The sequence below is a fragment of the Oryctolagus cuniculus genome, chromosome 16 (assembly GCF_051225735.1).
Source record: "Oryctolagus cuniculus isolate XC-2025 breed Fujian yellow rabbit chromosome 16, ASM5122573v1, whole genome shotgun sequence".
NCBI classification, from domain to species: Eukaryota; Metazoa; Chordata; class Mammalia; order Lagomorpha; family Leporidae; genus Oryctolagus; species Oryctolagus cuniculus.
This window is the reverse complement of record NC_142882.1, coordinates 55,891,280-55,910,866: the sequence shown is the minus strand read 5'-3', so window position 1 is coordinate 55,910,866 and position 19,587 is coordinate 55,891,280. Positions and strand designations below refer to the sequence as shown.

The following is a 19,587-nucleotide window of genomic DNA, read 5'->3' as shown; positions in this document are numbered from 1 at the left end:
CTGGCTTCTTGTGTGGGGCGGCGCTGCTCTCCGCTTAATTACTCATTATTTAACATTTTATTTGATGCATTCGAGTCAGAGGTGGACAGCAAGCTCCCATTCGCTGGAGCCTGCCCAGGATGAAGCCAGAGGCAGGACCCCCATCCAGGTCTCCCCTGGGAGTGGTAGGGACCTGAGCGCCTGAGCTGTCGCCTGCTGTACCCCAAGGGACGCGTGAACGGGCAGCTGGGTCTGAAGCAGCGGAGCCAGAACTCCAGCCCGGGCGCTCTGCTGCAGGCCGCAGGTTTCCCAAGCAGAATCTGCCGTGCCGGACCCCGCCCCTTTCATTCTCCTCTCACCTTCCTCGCCGCGCGGCGCGAGGAGAGGGACACTGTGGGGCCGGGCAGACCCAGCACTTCGCCCTCTTGTAGATGCCAAGGCAAGTCAGACTTTCCCTGCGCCTGCTGTGGAACACTCCCTCCCCCACAAACTAGCTGGAGGCGCTGCTGCGGAACCCCCAAACCTGGGTCCGCTCACCTGAGCCAATCACTGGCTTGGGGTGGTGAAACAAAGTGGGGACTGACTGCGAGGCGCAGAGCCAGGGGCCGGCCGCTATCGCCAGTTCCTGGGCTCCCGAGGTCGGGTGGAGGTTCTTAGACTGCAGCTGGGGCTGAGAGGCGCGTGCTGAGAGGCGCGTGCGCAGCTCGCGTCCAGGCCCCTGGTTGGTCGGTGGCACTCGCGATCTGCCTGGGATCGGTCCGTGCAGCTGAGCTCCTGTGCTCTCTCGGGAATTTCTGACGGCCAGGTGGGCTCCAGGTGGCCTGGAGGCTGCAGGCACGTGGTCGTCACCCTCTGCCCCGGACCTGGAATTCCCCTGCACAAGCCCCTTGGGACGACACTGGCCAACGGGGTTTTCTCTTCAAGAAGCCGTAACTCCTGTGTGCAGTGGGGAGACCCTTGTAGGGCCAGCTGTGCCACTCCCTCTGTTCTCTTTGATAAAGGACAGGCGAGGACGCCTTGGGCTCAGGGAGACCGCAGGGGTCTCTATCCAGCAGGTCTCCGGGTGGACTGAGAATCCGCTGTGCTCCCCGTCTCGCTGGCATTTACCGCGCACTGGGAGAGGACGGGACGGGACAGGGACGTGGCCGTGGAGCTGTCTCCACACGCTCCCCCATGTTAATCCCTTTGCCTAGGAAGCCCTCTCCCCTCTGTAGGGGAAGAGGACTTTGCTCTGCAGCCCTCAGCAGGGCTGAGTTGTAACAAAAGACGGGTTAATTAAGAAGAGAAAGGTGCAAGTTCACTGCCAAGCGCGTCCTGCAGATATGCGGGAGAGGCCCAGCACGGAGCTGTCGAGGCCCTGAGCTCAGGCTTGGGCGGCGTCTTCAGCACAGGGCAGCCGGTCTGCAGAAGGTGACCGGTGAAGGGAGCCCCGAGGGCAGCGGGCAGAAAGGCCAGTTGCTCATGCGGACGCCGGAGGGTCTGAGTCTCAAGTTGCCCCAGCAGTCACCCCGTGTCCTCCCGGGGGGACAGCTTTTGTGCTTGTGCATCTGTGTCCTGTTTTCAGGTGAGAGAGGGCGGGCAGAGGGTCGTGGGCCTGCTGCTTCTCAGTGGCCATCTGCTCAGTGAGACTCCCGGCAAAGCACCTGTTTGCTCCCCACCTCTCCTCCTCCTCCTCTCCATCCCCATCAGTGCCACCTCCTCCCGAAGCCCTCACAGACTGAAGCTGCTCTGCTCTCACCTCTGACCTCCCCAGTGCCACGTGGTGCCGCTGCTGGCGGACACTGGCCACGGGGGCGCCGGCTGCCCCAGCACCTCGCAGCACCCGCTCCTCTCCATGGGTCTGGCACGTGGTGGATGCTCTGAGGACAGGGGCGGGGCCGCCCACCCCTTCCTTGCTTCCTCCCTTGGGATCCGGGGTCACCCATCCACCGCCTCCTGGGAGGCTCCTGGCTTTTTCCTCACTTCTGGGCCAGAGAGTGCAGACCCTGCCCCCTTCCTAATCCCTGCTAGGGGCACATGCTGGGAGCTTTTCTCCTTTGATGGTGTCTGTGTCCCAGCAGTGAGAATCAAAGACCTTTGGTATCTTTGAGAAAAGCAGACAGAACAGGCAGCCACCCCGGCGCGGCCCCCAGCCATGGCTCTGGGGGGAGCAGCAGCCGGTCCGGTAGATGGGCACAAGGGCCCCAGCAGAAGCCCTTGGCTGGGGAGGGGGTCGCCAGGGACACCTGCTTTCAGGACGGCAGGGGGCACAGAACATCCAGGGCTTCCAGAGCGTTACTGGGTGAGCATCTGGCCTTGTGGTTCACACGCTGCTTAGGATGCCCACATCAGGGTTCCCCAGTTCGAGACCTGGCTCCGGCTCCCAATTCCTGCTTCTGGCAGATGTGCACCCTGGAGGGAGCAGTGATGGCCCAAGCGGTTGTGTTGCGGCCACCCTTGAGGGACACCTTGACTGAGTTCCTGGCTCCTGGCATTTGGGGAATGACCCGGGCTGGGTGCTCACTCGCTTGCTCTCTCTCCCATTGACCCTGGTGAACACTTTAAATCAGTGCGACAGAGAAAGAGGAGCCGGCTGGCAGGTTCCTGTGGCCCAGCCACACACACAGTGTGTACTTCCGAGCCTGCTGCCGTCGCCTCCGCTCTGGCTTGGCATCCATCTCACCGTGGACTGGCTTCCCGCGGCTGCAGCGAAGTCTGCTTACAAACCTGCCCTCGCTATTCTTTAAAACACTCAGGCTGGAGGGAGAAGCGACCCGGCCGCTGCTGGTGTTGCTGTGCCTTTTTGCTTCTTGGTTGGGGCTTCTGTTTCTCGTTTCCTCTACTTTCCAACAAGGTGTGTGTGGCGCTGGACACAGAGGTCGCCAGATTTTCAGCGATGTATCCTTGGACAGGCTCCCTGTCAAAACAAGGACGTGAGATGTCCTAGGAACCCTTCTTCCACAGGATAGGGTCCTAGCAGGTGCTCCAGGGCTACTTGTTGAGCTGTGAAGTGGATCATTGGTGAGCAGGCCAAAAAATGTACACTTCTAGCATTTGGGAGTCTTTGTGCCAGTCCTCAAAGTCTCATTCTTTCGTTCTCTCTCGCACACACAGATGCGGTGTAGGATGGCCATTATCCACAGTTCTGGGCACTGCCTGGGGTCTCGCCTCCATCTGCCGTTTGGGAGGTTCAGCTGGGTGGATGTACAGCTGGCCTCTTCACTCGTGGGCCTGGGCGTCAGCTGCGATGGCGGGAGCTGTAGGGGGTGGTAGGGCCTAGCTCTCCATCCCCTCGTGGGTTGTGTCCTGTCCCAACAAGTGCTGTTCCCCCAGCGTGGCTTTAGCCAAGTACTGGTTAAGGTTCTCCCTGGCTCTGCATGAGAGGATTGCTAAGAGGGGGCCCAGGGCCCAGGCCAGGTGTTCACAGCAGAGGTCTGTCCTGCCTCAATGCAACGGGCGGCCGGAAGACTGAGCACAGCCGGCTGGGGCTATTTGGCATCTCTGTTCCACAAGGTCAAGCAGGGATCTCTGCATATGACTTTCTAAACATCAGAGTGCCCTGCAAATCTGCGAGGAAAACGCAACAGTGCTAACTAACTGAATACTTCCATTTTTATTGCAACTGTCTCAGCATCTCCCATGGGACGTGGGGTGGGAAACAGTCTTGTAACACATTCATTCGCTCAGAGATAGGCACTGAGCCGCTACGTGCCAGGCATTGTGCTATTCAGGGAACAGAGAAACAGCCCGTTTCCTGGAGCTGGTTAAGGGCACTCTATCTTCATAGAGTGGGAAGACTTGGAATCCTGAGGTGTGGGGCTGACCCCAGCAGGCCTGGGTGTAGTCGATTTTAGGAAACACTAACTCGTACTCAACTTCAGCCTCAGGCCCTCTGTTCCTGGGCTATGTAATCTAGCACTAGCTGACTTGGAAGTCAAGCCCTGTGCTCAGGTCTCGCCCCAGCATTCGATTGGGATGAGCAGTATTAACCGTGTAACTTGTAGAGTGTGGATACAGAAATGGAGTCTTACATAGAATATGCCAGTGACCAGGCAAACCCAACTAACAGAAACCCAGCAAGCATTCTGATAACCTTAGCGTCCCGATTCTCAACATCTGGATGTTAAGAAATGCTCTTAGCCCTTTGTTGCCAAGATTATATAAAATAACCTAAATTCTGTTAAGATCTGTGTTTGGACTGCAGTACATCAGTGACGGCAGGGCTAGACTGTACACAGGTGCTGGTGCACACCATCCTGGGGCGGGGCCAGCAGCTCCAGGTGACCTGAGACACTGCCTTAAGGCACAAAAATGAGCCTGAGCGCCAGCCAGGTGTGGGAGGGAGCTAGGATGTTTTCTAGAAGCAGGAGGCAAACTGAGTTTCCAAATCCAAAATTCATACAAGTCTCTCTGATTTGCCAAAACCTGTGGTTTTCCTTTTAATGCTGAGAGAGATCTTCAATCCTCTGGTTCACTCCCCAAATGCCCACAACAGCCAGGGTGAAGTCAGGAGCCAGGAACTCCATCCAGGTCTCTCAGGTGCGTGCAGGGGCCCAAGCACTTGGGCCAACACTGCTGCCTCCCAGGACGCATTAGCAGCGAGGTGGCCCAGAAGCAGAGCTGGGACTTCCGCAGCATGCCGACGGGGACTGGGCGTCCTGAGCCGCGGCTTCCCCGGCTGCACCACGCCTGCCCGTGGTTCTCTTTGTGGAGAACTCTGTTGGGCATACTGGGGATATTTTTACAGGATGGCTCACTTAACTCTCTTCACAGAGGCAGCACAGCTCCAGGCAGAGGGAACAAACGGGCTTATTTTTCTTCCTGTCTCTACTTCAGGTAAAACTCTGCCTCAGGTAAACTTTGGAGAAACCAGTACTTTTTCAAAGTGACTGAGGCAATCCCTGTTAGCCATATAACCCACCTGTTCCATCCACAATTAACAAACGAGGCACCTTGAAGGGTCACCACTGGACTCCAGGCCAAAGCCTGCTCTCCAAACAGCTGCCATCCGGGAGCTAATTGCAACTGGACCCGTATGTTCCCCATGTGACAGCCATTCTGTGACTATCTAATGGGTGCTATTTTTGTCTTCTCCGTAGAATGTGAATGGCATAAAGTACCACGCTAAGAACGGTCACAGAACACAGATTCGTGTCCGCAAACCATTCAAATGTCGATGCGGGAAGAGTTACAAGACAGCTCAGGGCCTGCGGCACCACACAATCAACTTCCACCCCCCAGTGTCGGCCGAGATTATCAGGAAGATGCAGCAATAACCCGCTGGTTGTAACTGTGCCAAGAAATCCTCACCAGCAGTTGCTGATTTTGAAAACAGCCACCTTTTTTCAGGGGAAGCACTCAGCAACCCTTTAAAGAATTAAATGCATGCTTTAAACCTTTTCTGTAATTTTGGAATGATGTATCTTTGTAGCGTTAATGATTTTGTACATTTGCACATGGAATCATCTACCCACTTTCATTACTTTGATGTAAGGTGCTAAACAAACAAGCTCCAGGTTCTTCAGCACATTTCCCCCAAAACAAAATAAAACGGAGGGCATGTTGCATATTGTTCAGTTGTACTGCAGTGGTGTCGACTGGGGGGAGGAGGGGCTGGCACGTAGATTTTTTTCCCCAAGATTGTAATGTGATTGAAGTTTTTCAACACATCAACTCACGTATGTTCAAAACCAAAACAATACCTTCATTATCAAGCTGGTTACCATGCCTTACATAATGCAGTTAGTATTTGTGAGTAGAAAGACTTTAGGTCATGGAAATATAAATAAGAATGTTTAACATATGCTAAAAATATTTTCATATTTAAATAACATACATAAAAAGTGTGCTTTGTGTTTTATATTATCTTGCAAATCCTTTTGCCCTTTCAAAGCTGAAAATCTTGCCATCTGACATACCAATAATTTTAGTGTTATAATATGGCATTTTTCTTTCTTATCAGATAGTCTGTTCAGTTCACTCATTAACACACATTCGAGTGCCTGCTGGGTGCGAGAGATTCAACTGATGCCTATTGTGATCTGCGGACCAAGATACCAGTTTAGTGAAATACTTTTCCCTGAAATCTGTTAGCGTGAACACTTTGAAATACGTAAGTGCAAATTTTGTGTGTGAAATGTAGTGACATCTTCATCTCCAGGTGAAGTTTTAAAGCACTTTGTAGTTCTCGATTGCCAACAGTTTACTGTTTATGTGTTGCCAATTCTTGCAACCCCTGCCCCAAACAAACCTGTGGGTTGCAAATCAGAATTCTAAGCACGTTGCAGAGGCGCGTTTCTGTTACGGCCCTGGTGCCTCTTCCTCACACTCACTGTGTCGAGACTTTCTTTCAAGGCACTTTTCCCATCACATTGTACGTGTCTGCATCCTCGTTGGAGATGTCTGTTTAGCTTTATAAAACATTTTGCTGAAATATGAAAATGAGCCTTACTGACAATTAAGTGCTTCTTGCAGCAGGTGGTCAAAGAAAAGAGTGACTAATATGACCTGTTAGAGTAACCTACATCTGGACCATTCCTGAAGTTTTTCTCACCGACAGTACCATCATGCCTTGAGTGTTTTCTCCCAAGTGCTATTCCTTAAGAGAGTTTACCAGTTGCCTACTTATGCAATAAAAATTGCTTGAGACAGCGAACCACCCACAAAATGGCTGAAAAGCAGTCTCGCCTTGCTTACCACTTTCTTCCCATGTTCCCATTGGACGGAAAGTTCTACACATCGCTGGCAAGCAGGGGTCCCTCCTCAGCTTTTCATTTTTGAGATGACATCTCTACTAACCAGATGAGTAAGCTTCTATATTCGTATGTTTTGAATCCCTCATAATGAGGGATTTTAAAGTATTTATAAAGACACTGCCCTCTAAAAATTTCCTCAAATTTCTAAGAGTGGTCTTGGTCCTGAACATAGTGCTATCCTGTTTGTTTAAAAGGGTGATCCAGACAGAGAAGCAACTAGTTGGTGCATAAGAAGGCCCTACTTGGCTGGTTCATATCTACCTATAATTGACCAAAAATAAAAAAAAAATAAAAAAAGGTTTATAGGCCAGCAATTTTCTTTTAGCTTTGCTCCTTCTAGTGCAAAAACCTGCAGGCTGGATCAATAGTTCAAACAGCTAAACAGTCATAAAGTAGTCATTGTGCATGTTCAATTTCGTTCAATGATAAAACAAATTCCAATTTGTATTTCCTTATTCATTGTGACAGTATTACTAAACAGGTAAGGATGGGAATATTTTGTTATACCGTGTATAGTGAATGTATTGTACTGTGTCTGTGACAACTGTGCTTTAAATTATATTTTCGTATGTTTTGTTGGGGACAGAGCACATTAAGTTTGAAAGCAACAGAGGTTTTAGAACTGAAGGCAACTTAATCAAAATTCCTGTCAAGAAAAGCTGCTTATAAATGTAAACAAAATCACATTTAAAATAAACTGCCTCTGACCCAAAATATACATGGTTCTTTGTTTTCATTTGTGGCTATTATGCAAACCAGTGTTGGTTCACAGTAGGAACCAATATATCCACATTCAGTGCCTTTTTCTCTTAGCTTCCTATTGTTTTGCAACATTTAGAGGACTTTATTCCTTTATATATATGTGTGTGTGTGTATTAAACTGCCTTACTTTTTTATCAATAACAAATTATCTATCAAAAGCTTGGAGCCAAAAACTGCTTTTTAAAATAAATTCTACGTTACTAGGATGAATAGTCTCATTTCACTGATGACAGTACTGTCATACTGAAAGGGTACTTCAGGTCAGCACAGTGTGTATTACTAACGGCTCGGCGTGCGGAACAGCAAACCTCTCAGTGCTGTACAGCAAACAGGTCACTAGAGAAACAGGCTGAGTTTACCCACTGTATTTTTAATCATTTCCTAAACGTTATTTATATTCTCACCAGGAAAATGTGAAAAAGATACTGATACACATTATGTCATTTTATGCCAACACCAATGTTATTTTATGCCAACACCAATGTTATATTAATAACAATAAAAACAATTATACTTACACATCTTGTTCCATTTTCCTGTTAAGTATTAAATACAACTTCAAGATGATTTAAAAATCATTCAGATGATTGTCATAAAATTAGTAAAATACGCTTTCCAGTAATTCCTAAAACCAACATTTCATATATAAAAGGATATCTGCAAGTATGTCATCTCATTCCACATGCAGTTCCACTTAAGACTGTCATTTCATGGGCTGAATTACAAAGAATTACTTCACAGAACTTATGATCAATGCTCTTTATTACATAATATTCAGTAGTCATGCTCAATCAACAAGGCCGACAAACTTGTAAATATTCTTCTAAATAATCTAGCTTACTAGTAACATTTTTCAGTGCAATAACATTAAAAGAATTCCTGTATTCTTTACTCATACAATTTTGCAAATGGGAATAAATATATAAACACACAAGAACTTGTTTTCTTAAAGCAGGTAAGATTAACAGAGGTTAAAATTAAGTTTACTGATAAGCCAAAGATTGACCCTGACACTAATATCACCAAACTTAAAGTAGCTCTTGGTCAGAAAAGTACAGCAGAGCGTATGTGGTCTCCCTAGTGGTCTATTACTTGAGGTGATTTTTTTTTCAATTTCTAAACTGTTAACTCATAATAAAGTGTTTCTAATCAAAATTTAGAACATTCTGATCAAAATGAGTCTGAACATGCCTTTCAAACCCCTGCTGGTCGTAGTCGGGAGGGAACTGCTCGCTGCACATTGGGCACACTTTCCAGTGACTTTCAACATGCTCTTCAAATTTGCTCTGATCATAGTTGGGAGGGAACATTAATTCACAGAGGGGGCACTTCTTATGAACATCAAAGCTTGAAGAAAGGAAAATGAAAATTATATATAACAGTGATATATGACAAGGTTATACTTATTGTTAGCACATATTCATACTAAACAATCTACCATGAAAGTATTCCAGAAACCACCCTGCTTGCAATAGATAATTGTGCTCCCCATTTGTAAAACCTCTAAATTCAGTTTTACTACATTAACAAAATCCTTTTCTTCATGGAAAAACCCCCAAATCCAACTGCATTATGTGAAACAAGTCTTAGTGCCGAAAACTCAGTCCCTAACTAAAAGCAGCACTCCTTGTGGAGCTGAGAGGAGGCCTGCAGCTCACAGTTCCCCTGCAGCGCCCCATGGCCTGACAGCTGCAAGTTTCCATGGTACACACTCTCCAATGGCAGCAGGCATCGGAATCAGCCAGAGGCCTGCTACACACACTTCTGGGCACTTTATCCGGACCTTCTGGTTCAGCTGATTGGGCCCTAAGGATTTGCAGCTTGTAACAAGGACCAGGGGGCTGGCACTGTGGCACAGCGGGCAAAGCTGCTGCCTGCAGTCCCGGCATCCCATATGGGAGCCAGTTCAAGACCCAGCTGCTCTACTTCCCATCCAGCTCTCTGCTATGGCCTGGGAAAGCAATAGAAGATGGCCTAAGTGCTTCGGCCCCTGCACCCATGTGGGAGACCCAGAAGACGCTCCTGGCTTCAGACTGGTGCAGCTCTGGCCTTTGTGGACAACTGGGGAGAGAACCAGTGGATGGAAGACTTCTCTCTCTGTCTCTGCCTCTCCCCCTCTCTGTAACTCTGACTTTCAAAATAAATAAATCAATATTTTAAAAAAAGGACCAAGAACCACACTTTGACAGCCATTAGCCTATATAAACTATTTAAATTCTACAAAGGAAAAAAAAAAATTACCTGGAATCAAAACAAAAGCCCGCTGCGTGCCCACGTACATGCTGACTTGAAGGATCAGGAGCACTGGGCGTATTCTCATCTTCCTAGGCAAAGAACAATTTTGCAACTTTTGAGAAAAGTGAAACCAAACACAGATTCCTTAATTCAATCCCTTAAGAAAGATTACAATTAAAGATACTTTCTATTATTTAATTAAACTTTCACACAGACATGTTTGAAAATGAGTTTTACAGAGTATTTCTCTAGGCCAAACCAAGACTCTGACCATATGAAATACAGGAGCCCCCCACCTTATTCACAGGGGATATATTCCAAGATTTTTGGAAAACTGCTATGATTTTTCTTATACATACATACCAAGGATAAAATTTATAAAACAGGCAGAGAAAGAGATTAACCATACCTAATAATAAAGCGGAACGATTTTAATGTACTATAAAGAAGTGTACGTAAATGTCTAGTGTTCTAGAGGTGTCAAAGTATCTTTCGGTACCTTCACCTTTTCACTCAAGGAAGCACTTGGCAGCTTCTCTTTTGCATGTCTGGACTGCCAGAATCACTCCTGTGGCTCTTTAGGGCTGTTACTCGGTAAATAAGGGTTCCTTGAACACAAGCACTGCATTAGTGCAACAATCATGGGTCACACACAGTGTGGATACGATGGATAAGGTTTCATCACACTCTTCAGAACAGCATGCAAACTAAAACGTAGGAATCATTTCTGGAATCTTCAATATTTTCAAGCTTTGGCTAACAGAGTTATGAAACTATGGAAAGCAGGGGCCAGCTCCATGGCTCACTTGGTTAATCCTCCACCTGAGGCGCCGGCATCCCATGTGGGCTCTGGGTTCTAGTCCCGATTGCTCCTCTTCCAGTCCAGCTCTCTGCTGTGGCCCGGGAAGGCAGTGGAGGATGGCCCAAGTGCTTGAGCCCCTGCACCCGCATAGGAGACCAGGAGGAAGCACCTGGCTCCTGGCTTCGGATTGGTGCAGCACCAGCCGTAGCGGCCATTTGGGAGGTGAACCAACAGAAGGAAGACCTTTCTCTCTCTCTCTCACTGTCTATAACTCTACCTGTCAAATGAAAAAATTTTTTTTAAAAAAAAAGACCTCTCTGTCTCTACCTAATTCTTTCAAAAAAAAAAAAAAAACACTATGAAAAGCAAAAACTTGGATAAGGACAGATGACTATAAAAAGTACTGAGTGGAAGCCGGCGCCACGGCTCACTAGGCTAATCCTCCGCCTAGCGGCGCCGGCACTCCGGGTTCTAGTCCCAGTCGGGGCGCCGGATTCTGTCCCGGTTGCCCCTCTTCCAGGCCAGCCCTCTGCTGTGGCCCGGGAGTGCAGTGGAGGATGGCCCAGGTGCTTGGGCCCTGCACCCCATGGGAGACCAGGAAAAGCACCTGGCTCCTGGCTCCTGCCATCGGATCAGCGCGGTGCGCCGGCCGCAGCGCGCCGGCCGTGGCGGCCATTGGAGGGTGAACCAACGGCAAAGACCTTTCTCTCTGTCTCTCTCTCACTGTCCACTCTGCCTGTCAAAAAAAAAAAAAAAAAAAAAAAAAAAAGTACTGAGTGGAATACTTTTCAAACCTCTATGTGTAAGTAACTGAGTTTTTATCATTCCATACACTGAGTGACGGCTTCCACAGACATCTTAAGGTTGCAGTTATTCCAATTATTCTCAGCTATAATTTGCAATAAAGTCCCTTTGACAAGATACCTCTACTACACAATCACAAATAAAACATGTTAAAGCAAAGCAATGCACCAAACCACAAGCTTCAAAACCCTGTTGTAGAATAAAGCTCAAAATTGAATATCTGACTAACAGGTCGTCAAGTGAGACTTCTAAAAAGCTGGGGATCTGAGTTTTAATCAGAAAACAGTGATTTAGATTCCTGTACCTGCATTCTGGTGGGCAATTCTTAAGAAATCTGTACAAGTTACATCCACAGCCAAACAATCTCATTTAATGCCAAAGGCAGCCACATCATCAAAATTGGCCCTTTATTTTCGTCTCAGGGCAGTTATTAGCTACTTTCATGTCATGAAGTAACAGCACATGAGAACAGCAGGCAGTGATGAAAACCCTGATGATGGTGGGTGCTTGGGCTCACCCCAGAGCTGCTATTAATGCAGTAGTCATCTGGGTCATGGGCAGAGATACCAAAAGAGTATACCAAGTAATCCAACAACAAATCAAGATGGGTTTGATTTTGGGTGAGTGGGTGGGTGTCGGGGAGGGACTAAGGTATCACTGTCAATTTTCTCTTGAAAAAGAAGAGATGGGGCTGGTGCTGTGGCGTAGCAGGTTAACGCCCTGGCCTGCAGCGCTGGCATCCCATATGGTCACCAGTTCGAGTCCCAGCTGCTCCTCTTCTGATCCAGCTCTCTGCTATGGCCTAGGAAAGCACTTAAAGACAGCCTAAGTCCTTGGGCCCCTGCACCCACGTGGGAGACCTGGAAGAAACTCCTGGCTCTGAATCAGCCCATTTGTGGAGTGAACCAGCAGATGGAAGATCTTTTTCTCTCTGGTTCTACCTTGATCTGTAACTCTCTCAAATAAAGTAAATCTTAAGGGGGGGGGGGGGGGGAGGAGCCGGCACTGTGGCATAGCAGGTAGAGCAGCAGCCTGAAGTGCCGGCATCCCATATGGGCTCTGGTTTGAGTCCTGGCTGCTCTAGCTCTCTGCTATGGCCTGGGAATGCAGTGGAAGATGGCTCAAGTCCTTGGGCCCCTGCACCCATGTGGGAGACCCGGAAGAAGCTCCTGACTCCTGGCTTCAGAAAATCGCAGCTCCGGCCGTAGCAGTCAATTGGGGAGTAAACCAGCGGATGAAGACCTCTCTCTCTCTCTTTGTAACTCTTTCATATAAATAAATAAATCTTTAAAAATCTTTAAAAAAAAAAAAAAACCTAATGGGGGACTGAGAAGTTGGGAGATAACACAGAAGTCCTTGACACATTTCAAAGATGAACTCTTCAAGTACTTAAAATCCAGACAGCTTTTCAGTGTGTGGATACGGGACAGAAGCTGTCACAGTGCTCACAGCTGACTCGAGAGCTCAGCACTGGGTGTGACACAAGACAATCTGATTCTGTACCAGGTTACCCAAACTCCCAGACTACGCCTTCCAGCAACAATGTCTGAAATACTCAAAATGACAAATTATGTAACAGTGATAATGATCAAAATTTTCCTATTCAAAAATTTTTAAATTTTGAAATACTGAATAATGAGAAAAAATTAAAAAGCCAGGTCTTGATAAAATTATACTTTTAAGAATTTTGGATAGCCGAAACGTAAAATAGAATTAAAATGTTCCTTAGAGGCCAAAGACATAATGAAATAAAAAAATCTCCAAGTTTCCTTATATCAGCTTCTGCTTCCATGAATTTGCTAAAAGTAGAGTTTGCTACAGGCTAAAATGTCAGACTCAAACAACCAATTAGATAATGTTCATTAAGTACTTGGAGCAGGGGAAACAGTAAAAATTTATGCTTGCTAAGCCACATACAACTTGGCAGTGATAGTCCTATTATTTGTTAGGTTCTACCACCTATTACCTAGTAAAAGAGAAAAGAAACTCAAGTAGAATTATATATGTTATGAAAAATAAATGATCATGAAATCACCTAATCAGAATAGTTCAAATCCATAAAACATGCAATAAATCCTTTAAATAGCCCATTTATATAATAAAGTCTCTCATGATACTATTATGTCAAATGATCTAGCAAATCTTCATTCAAGAATACATTTACAGGCCCTGTGTTGTAGCATAACTGGTTAAGCCACAACCAGCAATGCAGGCATCTCATATGTGTGCCAGTTCAAGTCCTGGCTGCTCTATTTCTGATCCAGCTCCCTGCTAATATGCCTGAGAAAGTAGCAGAGGGTGGCCCAAGTCCTTGGGCCCCTGCTCTCACGTGGGAGACCTAGATGAAGCTCCTGGCTTTGGCCTGGCCCCACCCTAGCCATTGCGGCCATTTGGGGAGTGGACCAGCAGATGGAAGATCTCTCTCTTCCCCTCTAACTCTGCCTTTTAAAAAAGAATTTTTTAAAAAAATACATTTATTCTATTTAACTCATTAAGCGTGGTCAGTTTCCAAAACCACAGATTTAAAACAAATTAGATTGGGAAGTGAGGCTTTTTTAAGAAAAGCAGGACAAGAACTCAAATATCCAGGGAGTATTCAGCAGTAGATCACAGTTATACACCTTAAAAGAACATGACATCACTGAATGTTACTTTTATTCATGGTATTTTAATTCCTTCAAAGACCTAAACCCCTTTTAGTCGTGTACCTTTATGCCTATCAATATAATACTGTTTATATTACAAATGGCTTTAAAACAAAGATAACAATATAAAGCTCTACCTGAGGGGCTGGCACTGTGGCACAGTGGGTTAAAGCCCTGGCCTGCAGTGCAAGCATCCCATATGCGCACCAGTTCGAGTCCCAGCTGTTCCACTTCCCATCCAGCTCCCTGCTAATGCATCTGGGAAAGCAGTGGAAGATGGTCCAAGTCCTTGGACCCCTACACCGGCATGGGAGACCAGGAAGAAGCTCCCGACTCCTGGTTTCGCATTAGGTCAGCTCTGGCGGTTGCAGCCATTTGGGGAGTGAACCAGCAGATGGAACACCTCTATCTCTACCTCTTTCAAATAAATAAATCTTAAAAAAGAAAAAAATACAACTCTACCTGAAGCCTAAGATCTTCTGATATGCTTAACTCAAAATATCCTCTATGCTAAAATATGTTTCTTTTCTTATATTAAAGTATATAACCAGCTTGGACATTTGAAATACTATTAAAATAGGTTAACCTCTCAGACAATAAAATAGGGTTAGATCACAAAATTTCAAATGCAATCATGATTATATGGTACTTCCTCAAAGAATTAAAAATGGAATTACCATATGATCCAGCAATTCCACTTATGAGTAGATATCCAAAAACACTGACAGCAGGGACTTGAACAGATATTTGCACACAAATGTTCAAAGCTGCACTATTCACCATAGCCACAAGTCTATCGATGGATGTACGGATAAATAAAATGGGGCACATATCTATAAAATGGAGTATTTTTTAGCCTTATTCAAAAGGACGGAATTTCTAGCACATGCTTACATCATAAAGCTTGAAGATATTATGCTAAGGGGAAACAAACCAATCACAAAAAGGCAAATGCTGTTTCCATGAGGTTACCTCGAGCAGTCACATTCAGAGTGCCTGAGAAGGAAGGTTCTGGGCAACAAGGGTGAGAGTTGTTTAATGGATAAGAGGTTCCAGTTTTGCAAGATGCAAAGAGTTTCTGGAGACTGGTCACACAACAATATGAATATGCTTAATACTACAGAACTGAACGTTTTAAAAGTTAAGATGGTAAGTTTTATATGTATTCTACCACAAATTTTAAAAATGCTATCATGACCAAATTCTGGCAATGGATATTCTGGGTTAACGACACCATCTGAATCATTAGTATACCGACTGTAGACTATTCAAGATTTCCAAAATTCTAGTTGTCATTACACATTTGCTAGGAATTATCAATTAAAATATTTTGGAATTATTCAGAAATTATTAACAAATGTCAAGGAAGAAAGAGGTTCATCACTTAAAACTTTTACTAAGTTGGGAATTATTATTTTATTTTGAGAGCATTCATTGTTCAAGAACTTCAATATCTGCTAAGGCCAAAGCCAACACTTCAGAGTCCCTTTTTTCCTGCCTCACTGCTCGAGACCCCTCACCTTCTCCTGCCCTCAGCCTGGGACTTACAGCATTTGCTCCCTGGTTCTCAGTCCTTCAGACCCAGACTCAACTACACCACTGGCTTTCCTGGGTCTCTAGCTTGCAGACAGCAGATCATGGGATTTCTCAGACATCGTAATCACAAACATCTAGATTAATGTTCCATCAAATATCCAGGTTCCAGAATAACATCTCCAGGATAATGGATTAGGGATTCCTAGTGCATTTTCCTCCAACAAAGAGCCAAAACAATGAAAAAATAGCTATGTCACTAGAGTGTCTGACACAGAGCATCAGAGTGTAGTAGGGATGTGGTAGACTTTGTACAGCAACATACACAATAGCCTTAAAAAGAAGGGAACTAAATACAAACATCTGCCATTCCATCTTTTTCTTTTACTTTAGAGATGTATTTATTTATTTGAAAGAGAGATCTTCCATCTGCTGGCTCACTCCCCAAAAGGCTGCAATGGCAAGGATGAAGCCAAGAGCTTCATCCAGGTCTCCCACATGGGTGGCAGACCCCCAAGTATTTGAGTCATTTTCCACTGTTTTCCCAGGAATATCAGTAGAGAGTTGGACTGGATGTGGAGCTGGCACCTATATGGGATGTTGGCACTGCAGGTGGAGGCTTAACCCTCTATGCCACAACACCAGCCCTACATTCCATGTCTTGAAATCAGCCCTGAGCCATGAGGCTCAGAGTAAAGACTGAAAAACCCCACTAAACATTTACCACTGGAGAACCTTGCAGCCCTGAGGCCCTGAGCCCGTTTGGGGAGCTGCTGGGTTATAATACCACTACACCACCCTGGTGAAAACAGCATGGCCCCAATTTTATCCTCCCCTACCCAGGCTCCTGCTCCACGGAGCCACCTTTTCCAGCCTGCCCAGGATGCAATCCCACAACTCGCCTTGTGTAGCTCAGCCAACTGGAGCTCCTGGGAAACAGTCAGGTGGCTCCACTACTCTCCTGCAGCCCCACCAAGCAGTTCAGCAACCTCTTCTCAGAAGCTCCGCCATTCAGGGCCCTGAAAAGCAGACTCAAGCCTGGCTCATCTACCTTCGACCCAGAAAGCAACTGGGCATACCTCCTGCAGAAGATCGACCATGAAGGCCCCAAAACGTCAATCCTGCAGCCCTCGGACACACTGACAGGCATCCCACCTTGCTCCTGGACACATAGTGCCATAGCTAGCTGGCACTGGTTGGGGTGGCCACTCCTTTGCATGGGATTAATAAATGTACCGCACCACCAGCTAGGCACACTATGCTAAGCTGCCAACAAACTCACACTGCCTAAAGGAGCTGCATCCCAGCTAACAGCTCAATGCTACAATCCCTGTAGCCCGGGCACTTGCAGACACTGTCAATATAGATTACAGCTGAAGAAGCTACACAGATACTACACTGAACCACCCACATGGAACAAAGTCAACGCAGCATATGCAACAAACACCCTAGGCACCGTCTTTAAATAAAAAGCCACCCTATAGAACTGGTAAAAGCAAGTGACATACCAGATGTGTAAATAACAGAAGGACATAAGCAATAAAAAAAAAGTTACTATAATGCCTTCAAAGGAACCCAACAACTCTCTAGCAATGCACCCCAAAGAAAAGGAAACTGATGAATTGCCTAACAAAGAATTCAGAAGAATGATTTTAAAGAAGCTTAGTAAGATATAACAAAGTGTAGACAAACAATCCAACCTAATTAGGAAAACAATTCATGATACGAATGAGAAATTCAGCAAAGAGGTTAAAAAGGAACCAATCTGAAATCTTAGAGCTGAAAACTCAATAAATGGAAATTTAAAATACAACTGATCATCTCAATAGAATTTGTCAGGCAGAAAAAATAATTGGACCTTTAAGATATTTCTTTGGAAGCAACCCATATTTAAAAAGAAGAAAATTTGGGGCTGGCATTGTGACACAGTGGGTAAAGCTGCCTCCTGGAATACTGGCATGCCATATGGGTGCCAATCTGTATCCCAGCTGCTCTACTTCCAACCCAACTCCCTGCTAATAAGGCCTGGGAAAAGCAGTGGAAGATGGCCCAAGTGCTAGCCATTGCAGCCATCTGGGAAGTGAACCAACGGACCGAAGCTCGCTCTCTATCTCTTCCTCCCTCTCTGTAACTCTTTCAAAATAAATAAATAAATCTTTAGAAGCACGGAGGGCAGCACTCTCGTGTAGTGAGTAGAGCCACCACCTGCAGCGCCGGCAACCCACATGGCCACTGGTTCGAGTCCCTGCTGCTGCTCCACTTCTGATCCAGCTCCCTGCTAATGTGTCTAGGAAGGCAGCAGAAGACGGCCCAAGTGCTTCCACACATGGAAGACCTGAAAGAAACTCCTGGCTGCAGATCATCCCAGCTCCGGCCACTGAGGCCATTTGGGGAGTAAACATGACGATAGAAGCTCTCTCTTAACTCTGCCTTTTAAAAAGGTAATTTCTTCCTACCTAATCAAGAGATTTATACATTATTAAGATTTAAGAAAGAAAAAGCCTAGCAGTTCCCAAAGTCTGATGTAATAACAAAAATATCTCATTAATCCTGGAATTTTCAAAAAGAATATTCTCTATTTTAAAAAAGAAGAAAAAAAGTCTTTGAGACTTAGAAGACACTATTAAGTGAGCAAACATTCACACTTTGAGTGTTCAAGGAGAACAGAAGTGGAAAGGCACATAAAAGGAATTCAACTAAGTAACTGCTGAAAACTTTCCAAATTTAGGAAACGATAATGACATCCAGGACAAGGAAGTTCTCAAAGGTTTCCTAATAGATTTGATCAAAAAATATCCTGAAACGTTAAGTGTCCAAAGTACAAGACAGAATACCTAGAAAGGCAGGAGAAAAGTGCCCATTTAGAAGAGAAACCTCATTAGACCTCTCGGCAGAAACCTCACAGGCCAGAAGAGAATGAAATGACACAAAGTCCTAGGGGGAAAAAGACTGCCAACTAAGAACACTATGAGACCCAGCAAAGCCATCCTTCAGAAATGTCACTTTCCATGACAAGAAAAACCTGAGGGAATTAATCACCATCAGTCATGTCCTACAAGAAATGTTAAAGGGATTCTTAACCCTAGCAGCAAAATAGCTACTACCATCATGATGCAAAGTATAAAATTCAAGTCAAGCAGATACACAAAGAATAAGAACTATACAGGAAAACATCAAACCACAAAGATGAACGACAGGAAGAGAAGATACACAAAATAACCAGAAAAAAAGTTAAAAGAATGACAATAATAATTCTTTACTTACCAATAATAACCGTGAATGTAAATGGATTACATTCCTCAATTAAAAATACAGACTGGCTGAATGGATTTAAAGGAAAAAACCAAACTACAGCCTACAGGAAATTCACTTCATCAGTAAAAACACATACAGACTGAAAGCAAAGTGACAGAAAAAGATATACCATGCAAATTAACATGAAAAGCAAGCAGGCATATGCCTATATCAGATAAAATAGATTACCATATAATGATAAAGGTTTCAATTCAACAAGAGGAAATATTGCCAGATAATAAGCAATAAATTCAACAACAGGAAATAAATATGTACGTGGGGTCAGCATTGCAGCATACCAGCTTAAGCTGTCGCTTCCAACACTGGCATCCCATATCAGAGTGCCAGTTCAAGTCTCTCTTCAGGAGATACTATTAAGCTTTGCCAGATATTCACTTCTAGTAACGCATCAGTCCATGAAAGAATAATACTGAATATGGTTAACCTTGAAAACATTATGCTAAGTGAAGGCAGCCAGTCACAAAAGTCTACATATTATATCATCTGATTTTTATGAGTGGAAGTCTATAATAGGCCAAAATATAAAGAAAGAAAATAGATTAAGGGTATCTTGGACTGGAGAGATAGAAGGGAGAGGTGACTGTTAAAGGGTACTGGGTTTCTTTAGGTAGTGAGGAAAACATTCTAAAATTGGTGTGGGTGATAGTAAATATATTAAAAACCATTAAATTGTACTACTTCAAATGACAAGTAAATTACATCTCAATTAAGTTGTCAACAAAAATTAACTACTTTAAGATGACCTAGGGGGTCCAGCGCTGTGATATAGCAGGTAAAG

General features: G+C 45.2%; 2 protein-coding genes across 7 annotated transcripts in view; one reads left to right on the top strand and one right to left on the bottom strand.

The window, feature by feature from the left end:
- The window catches only part of JAZF1 (JAZF zinc finger 1), a 334,186-nt gene extending 326,759 nt beyond the window's left edge, over positions 1 to 7,427 (top strand). For all 4 annotated transcript variants that reach the window (XM_089316035.1, XM_089316037.1, XM_089316038.1 and 1 more), the window contains one exon: positions 5,058 to 7,427. In XM_089316035.1, coding sequence (XP_089172161.1) covers positions 5,058 to 5,234 — 177 coding nt within the window. In that variant the 3' untranslated portion in view covers positions 5,235 to 7,427. The remainder of the gene's footprint in view (positions 1 to 5,057) is intronic.
- A 792-nt stretch (positions 7,428 to 8,219) lies between these two features.
- TAX1BP1 (Tax1 binding protein 1) overlaps positions 8,220 to 19,587 on the bottom strand; it is an 89,037-nt gene continuing 77,669 nt past the window's right edge. For all 3 annotated transcript variants that reach the window (XM_051853244.3, XM_008261562.5, XM_051853246.3), the window contains 2 exons: positions 9,717 to 9,799; positions 8,220 to 8,822 (listed from right to left, as the gene is read on the bottom strand). In XM_051853244.3, coding sequence (XP_051709204.3) covers positions 8,621 to 8,822; positions 9,717 to 9,799 — 285 coding nt within the window. In that variant the 3' untranslated portion in view covers positions 8,220 to 8,620. The remainder of the gene's footprint in view (positions 8,823 to 9,716; positions 9,800 to 19,587) is intronic.